Here is a 17,979-nt window from a genome sequence, read left to right on the forward strand (position 1 = left end):
TTGTAACACTGCTACAGACAAACAAAAGTAATTTTTTCCCAACTGAGATCTTACAATCACTTTTCTGTTTTTACTACACAGGTAAATTTAGAAGTCCTATAAGTACCTGTATCTGAACACATCCAAAAGGACATTTATCATCTTTTGCCCCCCACTTGCTGCCTGTTTCCTGTCTCAGGTAACAGCAGCACCACTTATGGCAGAGACTACTACCTGTCTTCCAAATTCTGTTCTGTTCTTCAATGGTAGCTGCCCACCTACACTACATTCCCACCCTCACTGCAGCTGGGTGTGATCTCATGACCAAGTTCTCACCAATGGAACATGAATAGAAGTGATGAGTGCCACTTCTAGGTCTGCCTCATAACACTCCTCCCTCCTTTTTTCTAGTTTCTTCCTGACAAGAGGTGGTGACAGCCTTGGAAGGCATGTAAAAATGGCAGATCTTCTAACTTGGATCCCTGAATGACTGTATGAAGTAGACACCCCCTATCTAATGAGATGGTTAAATACTCTTAATGGTCGACTGAGGTAAGCAACAACCACTCCTGATCATTAAGTGAGAACTACATATAAATTTCGTATTCTTTAAGCCACTGAATTTTGAGGTTTTGTTTGTTCTAAAACCTTAGCTTACCCTACCAAACCATTTAGCCAGTTGCTTAAGCAGAAATCTTACAGTAGGGGTACAGGCAGGGATGTGTCTAACAACACATATTCAACCATCAAGTTCTTACAATTTTATATCTTATAGTATAATTCATCTGTCTTTCTAACATCTATGCCCATTCCCTAATTCTCACCATAATCATCCTACCTAGGTTTACTGCAACAGCTTTCTAACTGATTGCCCTTACTTCCAAACTTACAAGGTCAATCCACTTTCCAAAATACAAAGTAAAAGCATAAGATGTCAATATGTTATACCGTTAATACACATTCTGCCTCCTAGAGAATATGCACACAAGGCCCATAAAAATTTATCACTTGGTTCTTGCTCCAACCACACTGAACCATCAGTTCCCATCAGTTCCCTCAGAAGGTTGAGCAAATGTGTATTTTCTACAGCTAGAGAAAAAGCCAGGGAGACAGTAGAGTTGGAAAGAAAACTTTCAAGAAGACAGTGGTGCTATAATTATGTTTTAAATGTTTGAGATAAGCATTTGTTAAATAAACATTTTAAATAAGCTTTTTAGGGGCACCTGGGTGGCTCAGTTGGTTGAGTGACTGCCTTCGGCTTAGGTCATGATCCTGGAGTCCCAGTATCGAGTCCCGCATCAGGCTCCCTGCTCAGCGGGGAGTCTGCTTCTCCCTCTGACCTTCCCCCCTCTCCTACTCTCTCTCTCATTCTCTCTCTCAAATAAATAAAATCTTTAAAAAATAAATAAATAAGCTTTTTAATATTATAATAAACTTTTAAAAGTTAACATTGACAACAGATAATGAAAATGTTTTATTAAAGCCAAGAAAAAATACATGATGATTTATTCAAGAATTTTGCAAAGCAGATATCTTGCCTCACTTTCCACCTTAGTGTAAATGAGAAGGAAGCAAACACTGAGAAAGTATACAGACAGAAAAAGACATTAATCATAAAAGCAAATTCCAAGGTAGATGGAGTCAGCAAATAAAGCCAATTCCAAATCACCTAATTCACTAATTTAAATGACTATTAACAAATGAGTATTAAAGAAAATATTCCATGGTACGATCATGAAACTGTTTTTACAAACATAATGACACAAGTAAAAGTAACTGAAACTATGTTCTGAAACTAGGATGTTTAAATCCCAAGAAAACGAAAGTACTGTTATAATATAAAAATAGATCATCCGAAGTTAGACAAATAAGTGAAAATCCAGAAGCCCCAAAAATGAACCTGTCAAATTTGGTCTACTAGGTTTAGCTACCCATTATCAACATCCTAAAGATGGTCCTGCTTAGATCACAAAGAGAAAATGCAACTGATATGACACCTCATATATGATGCTTTATTTTTCTTTCATGGATTTTAATTACATTCTTGAGATCTCTACCCAGTATTTCCATAAAAAGTGAATTTACTACTATGAAAAAAGAAACAGGACTGAAAAACAAATAGATTCTTAGATGGTACAGAATAAATACGTTTTTAAAAAGACAACCTGGGTCCCTGGGTAGCTCATTTGGTTGAGCATCTGACTCTTGGTTTTGGCTCAGGTTATGATCTCGGGGTCCTGGGACTGAGCCCCGCATTAGGCTCCCCAATCACTGAGGAGTCTGCTTGAGATTCTCTCTTTCCCTCTCCCTCTGGCCCTCTCCCCGCTTGCCCGCCCTCTCTAAAATACGTCTTAAAAAAAAGAAAACCGAAAAACAGAAAATAAACCACCCCATTTACTCCCATAATTAAGTTAAACTCTAAGTAATAAATTCCATAACCTGGCAAAACACACACACATACACAAAATACCTCTGCCATTAAATTTTAAAAAACCAAACAAAATTCCAGTAAGCTATTATTCTTAGTAAAAACTAAACTTTGTAAAGATCCAGAAATAATGGTCTCAATGTTACATATTCTGAATTTCAATTTCTACTGAATATCTTCATCTGTAAATCTCATTAACAGTTTTTGAAAAGAAAGCAGACACTATTTTTTTTCCGTTAGGGGAAAAAAACAACACTCTAAAAACAACAACAAGAATACTTCCTTTGTTTTGTTTTGTTTTTTCATAACTTCTACCTTAATGTGGTCAACAAGATATTAAAATGTAAGTCATCAGGCTTGTAGATAATAAAACTTGTGAAATCTCAGGTTATTTAAAATATCTGATGTTATCAAAATATTTTTCAATTATAGCCTTCTCGTTTGTTATTTAAGGAGCTTTACAGGAGATTCAGAAATGGAAATATCATACAACTTGCTGAAGACTAAATGAGGATCCTTCCCTGGGCAAAAATAAAATATATTATTTGAAGGCCAAGAGAGCAGAGACAGTCAAGTTCAGGGACTGTTTGTTGTTACAACTGCAAAAACCTGCCGTCAGCCTAATGGTACCTCCAAAGCAGACTCTAGATGCCCCTAGAGCTCTGCACCTAGAAGATACTTTTAGAAGTGGGAAATTTATTTTAGGAAATCAAGGTTAGATCCAGAGTCTTACCAAAGAAGAACTCCAGTATAATGAAAATAAAAAGCCTTTCTGTCAAAAGATTCAAGTTTGATTCTTAGCTCTACCACTAATTTTATGATCTTGAAAATACACTGAAATTTTGTAAATTTCAGTTTCATTATCTTTGTACCTAAGAATGATATCTACACCACCTGTTTCAGAGAACTGCTTTCCCTTAAAATAATTCTTGTGAAAGGGGACTATATATAATAAATTACCATGCACAAATGCTAGTTAAGTTTGTTCCTTCTTTATAAACAACAAATATTTACTGAAACTCTGAGCTGGGTACTGCACTAAGGCACCAAGAGATGGCTGGACCAAACAAACAGCCAACCAACCAACCATGGTTGGAGCTGTTTAAAGCCTTAAAGTCTGGTGGTAATAGAAATTATAATAATAAACTTTAAGTACTACGTAAATTAATGAATAATGTATTCTGGACACATAAAGGAAGATGTGCCCAATGTTGACTACAGGATTCGGGGTAAATTTTTCAAGGGAGTTGTGACTGAACTGAAGGAAAAAACAAATTTGTCAGACTGAGATAATGGAGAGTATAATTCCATACAAAAGGAAACAACTTATGTAGATTCATAAAGGCACTTAAGAGCTTAACTTGTTTAGGGAACTACAAACAGTTCAACATTGCTACTACCTTGGCAGGGACGGGGAGTGGCAGGCAGGGGACAGCAGTAAGAATGGCAGAAGAAAAGAATGTTCGGGAAAAAGACCAGAGGTACGAAAAGCATTATCATTCTATTTACAGTGGTCTATAGGAGACATATACGTATGTGAGAGTGACTGAATACCTTCAACCAAAATAGAGAATAAAGGAAAAGGAGCAGACTTTTTTGGGAGAACGTGAAGATAGGCTTTGTAACAATATGTTTAATTTAAAGTACCTGCATCACCTGGGTGGAGCTGGCCAGTAAACACACAGGTTTAGAGATCAAAAGATGAAGGCTTGAAATTGAGATCTGTAAATCTTCAGCATTAAGGGAATGGATGAGATTTCCCCTACATGAAGAGGGGGCACACCATACCCTAGAAAATTAAATTGTCTTTCTCATTTTATATGCTCAAAGATGTAAGCTACTCCATTAGGACCAAAGGAAGTACAATTTAATCTTGATCTTATGAGTAGGTCAGCAATCTAAATGAGATTCCCATTCCTAAAGCTTGTTTAGTCACATTATTTATTATTATTAATATGTTATTAGCAATCTTATTACTATGGTTCTAATCCTGGCCCAGGGTCTCCCAGAACATCCTCTGTATTATCTACAATCCCCAAAGCTCCCTGCACTAATCTATATCAGGAGGGTCCTCCAGAACAGAATGACCTTCTCTTGGATCAGAACTGATCAAGCAATTACTGTGAATGTGTTTTAAACTTTAGGGCATAAAAAACATAAATATTTAAAATACGGCCCCTATCTTTTTTTTTTTTTAAGATTTTATTTATTCATGAGAGACAGAGACAGAGAAAGAGAGAGGGGCAGAGGGAGAAGCGGGCTCCCGAGTAGCAGGGAGCTCGATGTGGGGCTCGATCCCAGGACCCCAGGATCATGACCTGAGCCAAAGGCAGACGCTCAACCATCTGAGCCACCCAGGTGCCCTGGACCCTGTCTTTAAACTCACTAGAATTCTAGCTTAGGTGTAAAGACAAGAACACAAGTAATAAGTCCTGGATATAATTTCTTCTAGTCCTTGGATAAGCTGCAAGAGGTAATACTTTCTCCCTCTTCCACTGATACCTATATATAGCTTTCCTATATTTAGGAAACATTTACTTTTGCTTTTAATGGCAATTTTATGAAAAGCCACTAGATGGTGATATTGCCTTAAAAATGTTTAAGAAACTTATTTTGATCACAGTAACTTGTAGACCCATAAGAGGTATGTCTTCCAATACCCTTTAAATAAGGATTTTAGAGATTTTTAAATCTTTCATCTTAAAGTTGAGAATGATAAGATAGAGATTAAATGACTTGCCCAAGATGCCACAACTGCTTAAATAAAGGGAAATGCCAGGACTAGAGCCAAAGTCCTCCTGATTGAGCCCTAAGAGTGTTACGTCCTTTTCATTAAAAAAGTAAATGTGCTAAATTATAGTTTCTTCTCTAGAAAATGAAATTATCTTCAGTTTATGTGGAAAGCACGTATTTATTCATATGGGACAGTCACCTAAAGAGAAAAAGGTATGTCATTTGGGAAAGCACTGGAGCATTGACTTGGTAAAATAAAACTCAGAAGTGGGTATATTTTGTGGCTCAAAGTTTCAGGGAAAGTTGATTTTATTTTATTTTATTTTATTTAGATTTTATTTATTTATTTGACAGAGAGAGACACAGCAAGAGAGGGAACGCAAGCAGGAGTAGTGGGAGAAGGGAGAAGCAGCCTTCCCGCGGAGCAGGGAGTCCGATGTGGGGCTCGATCCCAGGATCCTGGGATCATGACCTGAGCTGAAGGCAGACACTTAACAACTGAGCCATCCAGGCGCCCCGGGAAAGTTGATTTTAAAACAGCTACTGAAAAAAATGAACAGGTGTAAAGAAATGGGCAAAAACCTCTGATCTCAAGTTCTGTATTTCCCAAGGCCAAATGGGACAAAGTATAAATATTAATATGCAAAATGAGAAAATATTTGTTGAAGTTTAAAGAAGTCATTTCCCCCTAATTTTAACCCAATGGTTCTCCTTTCTTCCACTCAGCACACATGACAGAGGAGATCCACATCGGTCACACCACACCCCATCCTCAATTCCTAAGTATTGACTATCAGTCCAACCAGTTCTCAAATTCAAAAAAGATATCTGAAACCAAGTAAGTGAGAATGTAGTTGAAGCTATTACAGTGGTTAGCTGAAATGTGTTGGGTGGGAACAAACAAAACACCTTGCAATAATTTCTTGAACACTTCAGTTATTCTATCTGTAATAGCTAATTACTTAGAAAATACTTCCAAGTGACAACATTTAGATGGCTGTTATTATGGGAAAGCCTTACCTTTCTTCCTGTTTATAATGACAAAGAAATATGAATGAAAAATCATTTGGCACTTGTTTATTTCAAGAAGTATCTAGAAAAGCTGGGACAATAGTCAATCTGCTAAAGACAGTATGGTTAAAATTGGTATGTTATTAAAATTTACTACAACAGGGGCGCCTGGGTGGCTTAGTCGATTAAGAGTCTGCCTTCGGCTCAGGTCATAAACCCAGGGTCCTGGGATACAGCCCTGCATCAGGCTCCCTGCTCCAGGCGGAGTCTGCTTCTCCCTCTCCCACTACCCCCTGCTTGTGTTCCCTCTCTCGCCGTCTGTCTCTCTGTAAAAAAATAAAATCTTTAAAAATTTTTTAAATTAAAATAAATACAATTTAAAAAATTTACTAGAATAATGTATTTTTAAAGTCATTTCATTAGGGCGCCTGGGTGGCTCAGTTGGTTAAGCGACTGCCTTCGGCTCAGGTCATGATCCTGAAGTCCCGGGATCGAGTCCCACGTCGGCTCCCTGCCCAGCAGGGAGTCTGCTTCTCCCTCTGACCCTCTCCCCTCTCGTGCTATCTCTCATTCTCTCTCTCTCAAATAAATAAATAAAATCTTTAAAAAAAAAAAAAGTCATTTCATTAAAATTAAGCCTACTTCTCTGATTTTAAAGAAACTGGAATTATTCAAATCCAAAAAAGAAAAGTTTTAAGGGCATACATAAGCCCCTAAAAGACAAGATACTGTTTATAAAACAAAATAACACACCAAGGTTTTATCTTACGAATTTGGTTAAGCAGTAAATTTAGTATATGTTACCTGAAGATACAAATTTTAAATTTTCTACTTTTGTAAGCTCAAAATTCCTGTATCAATTCAGTAGAGAAATGGAGGCCATGGCTCAGTGAACACACACATCCTTGGCACTCCAATGAAACCCAACATTCCATTTTAAAAGGTAAAATAAATAGGAAAATGGAGTTTGATAGGTAAAATTTGACATTACAGTTTTTCTGGAATATATCTGTTCCAATGTGAATAAATATCAGCATAAAAAGAATCTATAAGATGAAAATGGTAATTTAGCTGTTCTCCATCTCCACTGAAACCTAATATGAAAACAAGAAGAAAGGGATTTACATTCAAGTATGACAAACACATACATCTGTATTAAGAAAGAATGATCTAAACTACAGTGAAATCTCAATTAACCAACTACGCAGACAGAATAGAATCCTTAATTAAGCAGAATTTCCCCCCTAAAGAACAGTCACTAAAATTTAGTTATTCAAATATACAAATATACATCAAAAGACGTTTTGGATTAAGAGCATATTTGGCCAGTCTGTTCTTCCCTTCAATTTCTATCAAGAGGCATTATTATATAGGATGGAAAAAAAGAAACAAAAACCTGGGAGTTGGAAATTTCAAACTATACACTCTTGACTCTACCAACAAATATTTTCTTATCTTTAAAGTCACTCAACCCTTTCTGGGTCTCAGTTTTCTCAATTACAAAGTGAGGGTTACAGCTTTTAAGCTTTAAAACATTTTTTTTAATTAACATATAATGTATTATTTGTTTCAGGGGTACAGGTCTGTGATTCGTCAGTCTTACACAATTCACAGCGCTCACCATAGCACATACCCTTCCCAGTGTCCATCACCTAGCCACCTAAAACAGTTTTAAACTTAAAAAAAAAAAACACGATGCTCTTAAAACAAAATATTAATTAGAAGTGTAGCAAGTAAAACAAAAGTGGAAAACCTCTGGCTAAAGGAAGTACAGGGGACTGGAGTCCTGTCCGAAACAACTGTTTCTGAGGGGTTTAATGAATTCTAATGGATCTTAAACATACCATTTAAAAACCTCTCCACACTAAATAATGAAAATAGTTTTCAGAATGACACGACAGGCACGGCAAGAATCAAAAATAAACAAACTTTTCACTGTAAAAAATTCAAACAAGAGGACTTTAAAACTAACCAGAAACTGGCCAACATTCAGTGAAAGTAAATACCTATTTCTAAGAATTCCAATGAACTGATGCATCATTATATTAAATTATGGTTACACTAAAGAAATTACAGAATTGACAAAGTATTTCACAGAATATATATCTGAAAATAAACAGTACTGTTTGACAGGAAAGAAATGGGCCATACTAGAGATATATTAAACCCAATTAATTCCACAGTTTATTTACATAAAACCCACTATATCACAGAAGTGTTTTATTTTGAAATTCCGTATCAGTTCTTTTGTTTTTTTTAAGATTTTATTTTTAAGTAATCTCTACACCCAACGTGGGGCTCAAACTTACAACCCCAAGATCAAGAGTCACATGCTCTACCAACTGAGCCAGCCAGGTGCCCCCATATTCTAATAAGACAAGTCATATTTCACTACCACCATATCCAAAGGAGCCAAATGGGATATACATCCCAACTGCAGCCACAGAAGCTCCACACAGAAAAGTTATACAATGGAACTTCTTCACAATAGTTTAAATAAAAGTCTCTAATGAGATTAAAACAAACGTTACTGTAGATAAAACTATAGTTTTAAAAAAAACAGAAGTCCAAACTAATAACTAAAACAAAGTTTGTATGTTTAAACATGCAATACAAAAAGCATATACTAAGATTTTCACCAAACACAAAAATCACGAACATCTTAATATCTGAGGCTGCATTAGAAATTTAAGTATGAGTTTTTTAAAAGAAACTACATTTACCTCTAAATGCCAAAAAACAATTATTTTTAAATTGAGATAAATGCATAAAATCTGTAATTAAAAGAGTCACTCCAATATGGTACAAAATTACATTATTTCACATATTTAACAACAAAAAGTAAATTTCACTTTTCTTAAAAAAAATAAACTATCAATAAGGTATTCTTAAAACTGGTCTCTATTGTCTGTAACAGTCACTTGAAAGTACTCTTACCTTTCTTCTGAGCTATACAATCGAGCAAGTCCAAAATCTGCAAGTTTTATTTGCCCTCTGGTAGAAGACAAAATGAACAAAAAGTATTAGTCTACTCTGAAATCATACATATTTGTATCCATTCACAGATATCTAATCATATACACATTCTTATTCTATTCCTAAAACTAATAAAAAATATATAAACTTTAACTTTGGATCACACAGCAGTACCCTAAGTCCTACAAGGAAAGGCAAATAGATAAACTCACAACAAAGTAAAAAAGTAGTACTTTTCCTTTGGTGATCTGAGCTACTATTATTCGAGTACCACCACCACCACCACCACCACCACCACCACCATTTTTATCGTACAAGCATTAACAGTATTTTAGTACTACTTAGTTCCTATTTAGAAAAGTACACTTCAATGAAAATAAACTGAGATCATTTCTGCCACTTAGTAATTAGACATATTACTTGTTCAATTCAAAATAATGCATAAGACTAAATCACATCCTTTTAAATTTATGTTTAATTTTCCAGTTCTTAGAGGGGCTAGGTACATAGAACCCTTTCACCTACTAAAATCAGGACTAGGCATGCCTCACTTAAACTAACAAGTAATACCAATTATAAAAGAATTATCAGAGCTCAGGTTATGCTGTCAGTAAAATGTTTTTAACACACACTTTAAATACCCATTTATGTAGGGGCACCTGGGTGGCTCAGTCAAGTGTCCAACTCTTGATTTTGGCTCAGGTCATGATCTCAGGGTCATGAGATCGAGCCCCCTGTCAGGCTCTGCGCTGGGTGTGGAGACTAATAAAAATTCTCTCTCCCCCTCTCTCCCTCTGTCCCCCCACCCTCCACTTGCACTTTCTCTTTAAAAAAAAAAAAAAAATCTGCTTATTTATGTGTGTGTATACACACTTCAAAAAAGTTCACTTTAAAACTGTGATACTGGTGTAAAAAATTTTCTATATAAAAAAAAATTCTTAGATCTATTCCTAACCTAAAGCTGAAATCATATTATTAATTACTAGAATATTCATTCACATTATTTGGAAGAATATCAAATGAGAAAATCAACGAAGTATTATTTTATGTACATTAAAAACTATTATTGGAAATTAATTAAAGTATATTTAACACAAGTTCAGATACACCTCAAGCAGTAATATTGCTGATTATTTGTTAAAACAGTTTGAGCAATAAAATAAATTTTAAGTCTTTTTAACAGAATCAAGGTATACATTATATAACACTCATTTTAAATACATATATCAAACTCACATCATACCTATTATTTAGAAGAATATTTGAACATTTAATATCTCTATGCAAAAAGTTCTTCTTATGACAATAATCCAGACCTTCCATGAGCTGTCTCATAAATGACTTTATGTGATTTTCATTAAAATGAACCAAGCCTGATTCCAGTAGTCCCATCAGATCATGGTCCATATATTCAAACACCAGATAAAATGCACCTAAGAACAAGAATAATTCATTAAAATGTTTTATCCTTACAACTTTTCTATAGGTTCAAAATTTAAAAAAAATAAATGCTACTGAGAAAATTATTCCTTGAAAAGAAGCCCTACTTTGTCACTTCAATAACGTTCATCTTTCTCCCTGAATTTAATATCAATAAATGCATCGCAAGGAAACATCTAACTCCGTTTTCTTCTTTTGAAGAAAACTGTTAAGATATCAAATCAACCCTACAGTGCATAGTTTCTGGGTGTGATTAATGTAAAATAAATTCTTAACTGTTTTATATATTGAACAAACTGTCTCTCAGCAGAAGCTGAATAAAATCAGTATAGTTCATCAAAGAAAATTTAAAAGTGTTAAAAGAATTGTGTTTAATAAGAAAAGAGTCTGGGCCCAGTTGGGACTTTAGATGATATTAAGCCTTCAATAAACATATAATTTAATTCTGTTTATACAGCTCCAGAGCATTTCAAAGCATACAAACTGCAACTTTATTTTATAAAACCAGCTTAATCTTGCTAACAAAACCTAAAATAGCACATACACAACAACTGTACTTGTAAGAGATTCAAAAATCCTAACTGAAGTTCATACAAACTGAAACCAAAGCTGTATCTAAAAATATTCCAGACTAACTTTATCAATTCAAGAATGGAAAAACTAACAAAATTCAATATATCAAAGAAAAAAGCTATTAATATGCCAAAAAAGTCATCTGAAGAAAGCTAACAAACAGTTCTTAATTAAAAACAAAGATCTCACTAATAGTAAACGTAGAATGATTCTTGAAAGTTGAGGATTAAAGAGTGCACTTGTGATGAGCACTGGGTGTGGTATGTTAAGTGTTGAATCACTAAACTGCACACCTGAAACTAATATTATCTTGTATGTTAACTAACTGTAATTCAAATAAAAGTTTTTCTTTTAATTTATAATGGTACCTCAAATCAACAACCAAGTCTTATTGAACAGTAAAACGTGACAAAAACATTCATTACTAGTAACTGCTCTAGAGTTACTAAGTAAAGTTATTATTTTTTGGAAGTTAGTAGGTAAAATTAAAGACAACATATAAACACTAAAATAGAGAAAAATAAATTATTAATAAAGACGACTATTTTCCTTGAAAATCCAACAGAATAAAAAGAGAGCACCTGGGTTAGAGAAAATCATATATAAAAAGCAAAAGACTTCATAAATGCAAGTAACAACTCCTTAGAAAATAAAATTTAAATAACTCCACATAAGGAAAAAAAATTATGACAAAGGACTAGGAATAAACTTTAACAAGAACTATACAAATTCATTAAATACTGAACTGTAAAATTCTGTATTTTAAAGCAATTTCAATAAAGGAACCAAGGATTTGTTTCTATTTTCTTTTGCTGAGAGGATACTTATCTTCACAAAATAATTCTAAAGTTCACCTTAAAGAAAACAAGAACCGAAGTACCAGCTAAAATGCTTCTGAAAATTAATCTACCAGAGATTAATATGACCTGTAGGGACAGACATAAAAGTGTAACATAATATACACCAGAAAACAGAGCCTAAATATACACCTAATAATTAAGAAAGCAACCACCAGTGAAGGAAAAAAAGAGGCAAAATTGGTAACGGGACGTATGTGTAACACCATAGGAAGATGGGGAGTTATACCAAAGACAAAATAAAACCCCATGAAAAACCAACAGATTTTACTGAATAAAAATTTAGAATCACATACATAAGTAAACAATATGGAAGAGAGGAAAAAGTAAATGACAAACTGGAGAAACACATCTGCTACAAAATGGCTCCATATCCATAATATAAAATGAAGTCTTAAAAATCAGTACAAAAGAAGACCAATCCCATAAGAGAAAATGAGAAATAAAATGAACTGTCAATATGCAAAAGATATTTTTGTCCAAAATACATGAAAATGTGTTTATCTCACTATTAACCAAAATATACAATACTGTGAGGTAAACAGATAATGTTATATAGTGCTAATAAATTAGAAGATTTATAAAATATAATTAGGCAATATACACCAAAGCTTTAAAAATTACATATCCTTTTACATAGCAAGTGCATTAATAGATATTTAGCATAAGGAAATAAAGATTGCAAAGATTTAGCTATAAGCATGTTCACTAAAAGCAATGTAGTATTAAATATTTAAAAGCAAAACAATAAGCAAAGAAAAAACAAAAAAACTGGTTATTATGGTACATGTACATCATACCATGCACTTTGAAAATTATTGTAGAGGTATAATACCAATGTGGAAATATATTACTGATGTTGAGTTAAAGTAAGTAGATTATAAAATAATAGATACTTGATAGATCTATCTTTGGTGTCATTAAATAATGGAGAAAGTAGTTAGAGTTTGCGCAAAGCAATACAGTTGCCACAAGCCACATGGGGCTACTGAATACTTGAAATGTGGCTAGATCAATGTGCTGCAAGTGGAAAGCATACACTAGATTTCAAAGACTTACTACAGCAACAACAAAAAGAATATAAAGTATCTCAATTTGTTACACTGATTATAATGATCTATGAGATAGATACATTGGGTTAAATAAAAATACTTAAATTAACTGACTTTTTTTTAATGAGGCTAAGAGATTATTTTAAATTAAAATAGAATGGCTTGTATTCTATTTCTATTAGAACTGAATCAGAGGTGTAAGAATTGAAACAGGAGAGCTAAAATTATCTCTCTATACAGGTAACATGATCTTTTGGTCCCTGAAAAAGACATAAACAGTCAATGAAAAAATCATTAAAAACAGCTTAGAAAAATAGCAGAAATAAAATATACACTAGTCATTAACATAACTACCAGTTAAAAGACAAAAGGGAAGACTCCATATCTAATAAGAGATTAATTCTTTTAACTTAAGAAATGTACCAAGTCCTTCAAAGATAAACTAATAAGATACTCTTATAAGACAGAAAACTACACACAAAAAAATGCATACATTCTTAGATAGGAAGACTCAACATGATAAAGATGTCAATTTTCCCCTAAATAATTTCTAAATTAAGCACAAGCTCAATTTTTATTTATTTATTTATTAAAGATTTTATCTATTTATTCAGAGAGAGTGAGAGAGAGAACTCAAGCAGGGGGACAGGTAGAGAAAGAGGGAGAGAGAGTCTTAGGCAGACTCTGCCCTGAATATGGAGCCTCATGTAGGGCTCGCTCAGTCTCACAACCCCAAGATTATAACCTGAGCTGAAACCAAGAGTCAGATGCTTAACCAACTAAGTCACCCAGGCACCCCCACAATTTTTAAAAATACAGGGTTTTTTCCCTACAATTAAACATAAAGTTGATGTTATATCCACATAGAAAAATAAGTAAATAAGAACAGCAATGAAAACACCTAAAAGAGAAAAGGGGACCTGGGCATGAGGCTCTACCAGATATTAATTAAGGTCTATAACTAAAAAGTGTAATACTGCTAAGTGAACATGAAATATATCCAGAAATATACCCAAGCATGTATAGAACTTTAATATATGATAAAGATGGTGTATCAATTCAATGGGACAAAAGATGGACTTATTAATTAGCAATATTTGAGCAACTGAATAGGCAGATAGAAACATAAAACCCATCTGTTCCTCACAACATATACCAGCATAAAAAAGCACATGAACCACTGCTAAATATAAAAAATAAAATCATGAAAACATTTTTTAAAAAACATGAATTTCTTCATAACCTCAGAGTGAGGAAAACTGTCCTAACTAGGAATCAAATCAAGAAGAAATAAGAGGAAAACACTTTGATAATGTGACTATGTAAAAAATAAAAATCTACTGCATGGCTAAAAACACTACAAACAAATTTAGAAGAGTAAAGCAAACTGGCAAATATTCCTTTACAACTTATATTCCAGATAACTAATTAATATCCATCATAAAAAGTCCCTCTAAGTTGGAAAGAAAAGGATTAACAACCTTACAGAAAAGTGGGGAAAAGAAGACAGATTAACTCACTGCGGAGCGGGGCGGGGCGGTGGAGGAGGGAGACAGCAAATTCCCATTAAATCAATGCAAAGTTGTTTAACGTTGCTCATAAGAAAAATTTATTTTTCAAACTGAAACTTCACCACAATAACAAACTGACAATAATCCAAAAGAATGACACCAGACTCTACTGGAGAAGCTGTGAGAAACACTCTCATACACTGCTAGGAATTTGGCAATACCTAGTTTAATCACATTTAGCATTTCCCTTTGACTTAAGAAGCCCAATTCTAGGAACCTGTCCCAAAATTCACTGACAAAAACAGAAAATGATGTAGGCACAGAGCTGTTCAATGCAGCATTTTTTTTTTTTTAAGATTTTATTTATTTATCTGAGAAAGAGAGAGAAAGCACCAGCATGGGGAGGGGGAGAAGCAGACTCCCTGCTGAGCAGGGAGCGTGAGTCAGGGCTCGATCCCAGGACCCAAAGATCATGACCTAAGCCAAAGGCAGACACTTAACCAACTGAGCCACCCAGGCACCCCCAGCATTACTTCTAACAGCAAAATACTGAAAAGCAAATGTCTATCAGTAGGAGACTGACTAAACTGTGGCACATCCACACAGTAGAGTACTGTAGAGCTTCATAAAAAGGGATGATGACAATCTCTACTGATATGGAGTAATCTTCAGGATACATGATTAAATGTGAAGAACCAGGCACAGTACAGCATTTACTGTTATGCTCCTTTTATATACAGAGGGAGGGTGAATATGTAGAAAAGAAACTAAAATGATGAACTGAACATTTTAAAAATAAAACCCAGTTGCTCATAGGTAAGGGAGAGAACAAGAACAAGAGAAATGGAAGTGAGACTATTCTGAATGTGGCCTATTTTAAAGTTTTGAGTTTGGAATCATGTAATGTTTTACATGATTAATACACATCATTAAACTGAAAGGGTAAAAAAGTAATGCCTAAAAATTGGAAACAGATGAACCTAAATGTGTATCAAACTGGCTGCATATGTATCAAACTGGCTGCAAAAAATATTATAGTATTTTTTAAGATTTTTTTATTTATTTGACAGAGAGAGACACACAGCAAGAGAGGGAACAGAAGCAGGGGAGTGGGAGAGGGAGAAGCAGGCTTCCTGTGGAACCCCGATGTGGGGCTCAATCCCAGGACCCTGAGATCATGACCTGAGCCGAAGGCAGATGCCTAATGACTGAGCCACCCAGGCGTCCCTATACCATAGTATTTTGACTAACTATCCCCAGTGGGGTATATTCTAAGAACAAAAACAAACACGGCTCAGTTGGTTAAGCGACTGCCTTCGGCTCAGGTCATGATCCTGGAGTCCCAGGATCAAGTCTCGCATCAGGCTCCCTGCTCAGCGGGGAGTCTGCTTCTCCCTCTGACCCTCTTCCCTCTCATGCTCTGTATCTCTCATTCTCTCTCTCAAATAAATAAAATCTCAAAAAAAAAAGAGAGAAAACCTAAAAAGAAAAAAAAAGAAACACTAAGAAATCTAAAACTTTTTTCAGTAGTCTTCTTAGTAATTAATATTAGTATTGTTATCTTAAAATTATTATATGTATATTGTAGGACTATGTTAATATCTTGGGAATTAAGATTTTTCGTATAAAAGACAGACAAGTATAAGATCAAAGAAATATAAATCCTGTTTTTTTATTTTTTGTTTTTTTTAAAGATTTATTTATTTGAAAGAGAATGAGAGAGAGAGAGAGAGCACATGAGAGGGGGGAGGGTGAGAGGGAGATAAATCCTGTTTTTTTAAATTAAAATCATCTATGGCAGGGGCACCTGGCTAGCTTAGTCAGTAGAACGTGCAACTCTTGATCTCAGGGTCGTGAGTCCAAGCCCACGTTGCATGCGGAGCCTACTTAAAATAAAAAAATAAATGAGTTTCTTTAAAAAAAAAAATCATCTACAGTAGCCAGCCACCAAGATGGCCCCCAATGCTTCTTATCTCCCAGTATCTATGCCCTCCCACAGTGATTCAAGGACAGTCTGTGTGACCAACAAAGCATTGCAGAAGTGATAATGTCACTGGCTACCAAGGCAAGGTCACATAACCATGGCAGGTTCCATTTTACTTTCTTGGATAATATGCCCTGGGAAAAGCCAGCCACCAAGCTGTCAGGATAGTCAAGCAACTCTGTTGAAAGGCCCATGTGAAGAACTGAGACCTCCCACCAATAATGGAATTACAACTTGCCAGCCATGTGAGGGAAGTTGATTCTCTGACTCTGGTCAAGGCTTCTTGTGACTACAGCCCTAATCAACATCTCATAGCAACCTCATGAGAGAACCTGAATCAAAACTGCCCAGCCAAGATGCTCTCAAATCCCTGCCCATAGAAACCATAAGAGATAATAGCTTCCAGCATCATCTTTGAAGTATAACTGCCAAAGAATTGGATTATATCTGAAGAAGCTTATAGATCTAATTACCATTTATAGGAAATACGCAAGTTAGAAGAACAAGCTAAAGACACCAAAAGGAAGCCTTTAGCTAAATCCAAATTGTGGCCTATTGTTCAGTAAATAAGTGGAATGAAATTTCTAAAAAGCAAGAGAAGATACTACAGATTCTAGGAGACCTAAAATGATAATTAACCACATACAATATAGATCTTGTTTTCATCCAGATTCAAACAAAGCTCCTGTAAAAAATGTTTCTAAGATTACTGGGTAAATGTAAACACTGTTAGATAATACTATAAAATTATTATCTATTTTGTTAGGTATAAGCCTCTTTCTTTTTTAACATAACCACAATTTCATTATCTATTATAGACAGACGATTAATCAAGTATTTATGTTTACAATATGATGCCTGGGATTCACTTAAAAATGGTCAAGGAAAATAAAAACAAGTAGGGAGAGATAAATGAAGTAAGATTAGCAAAATGTGGTGACAGATAAACGTGAGAAATAGCGACACTGGGGTTCATCATCCCATTTTCTTTATTTTTAAGTATGTTTGAGTATTTCAATAATATTGTTTTAAATGTCTGAAACAAAAATGAATAAATAAAAATTTTAGTAGGCTTTCAAATTATCCTGAATTAAGAGCTATATTGTTCCCATATTTTAACTTTGGTTTAATTTTTATCAAGGTTATATATTTATACAGTTTTAGGCAATGTTTCAAAGCCAATGTTTCCAATTGTTTCAAACTGTGTCATGAAATCAATTTAGTAGGTCACAACCCACATTTTGATTTTTATTTATTTATTTTTAAAAATTTTATTTTTAAGTAAGCTCTACACCTAACGTGGGACCGAAACCCACAATCCCAAGTTCAGGAGTTGCAAACTCTACCAACTGAGTCATTCAGGCATCTCACACCTGCATTTTTAAAAAGTTTTTTCTATTGCATGTTATTTTTCCTTACATTGTATTTAAACATT

At 34.4% G+C, this 17,979-nt stretch overlaps 1 protein-coding gene across 2 annotated transcripts in view; it reads right to left on the minus strand.

Moving 5' to 3' along the window:
- Positions 1-17,979, minus strand: part of CDK13 (cyclin dependent kinase 13) — a 123,741-nt gene that overhangs the window by 37,715 nt on the left and 68,047 nt on the right. For both annotated transcript variants that reach the window (XM_028108897.2, XM_028108898.2), the window contains exons 6-7: positions 10,371-10,560; positions 9,089-9,145 (exon numbers count right to left, since the gene is read on the minus strand). In XM_028108897.2, the coding sequence (XP_027964698.1) occupies positions 9,089-9,145; positions 10,371-10,560 (247 nt within the window). The remainder of the gene's footprint in view (positions 1-9,088; positions 9,146-10,370; positions 10,561-17,979) is intronic.

The sequence above is a fragment of the Eumetopias jubatus genome, unplaced genomic scaffold (assembly GCF_037043125.1).
Source record: "Eumetopias jubatus isolate StellerSeaLion01/CBP00866 unplaced genomic scaffold, mEumJub1_p1.0 scaffold_14, whole genome shotgun sequence".
Taxonomy (NCBI): domain Eukaryota; kingdom Metazoa; phylum Chordata; class Mammalia; order Carnivora; family Otariidae; genus Eumetopias; species Eumetopias jubatus.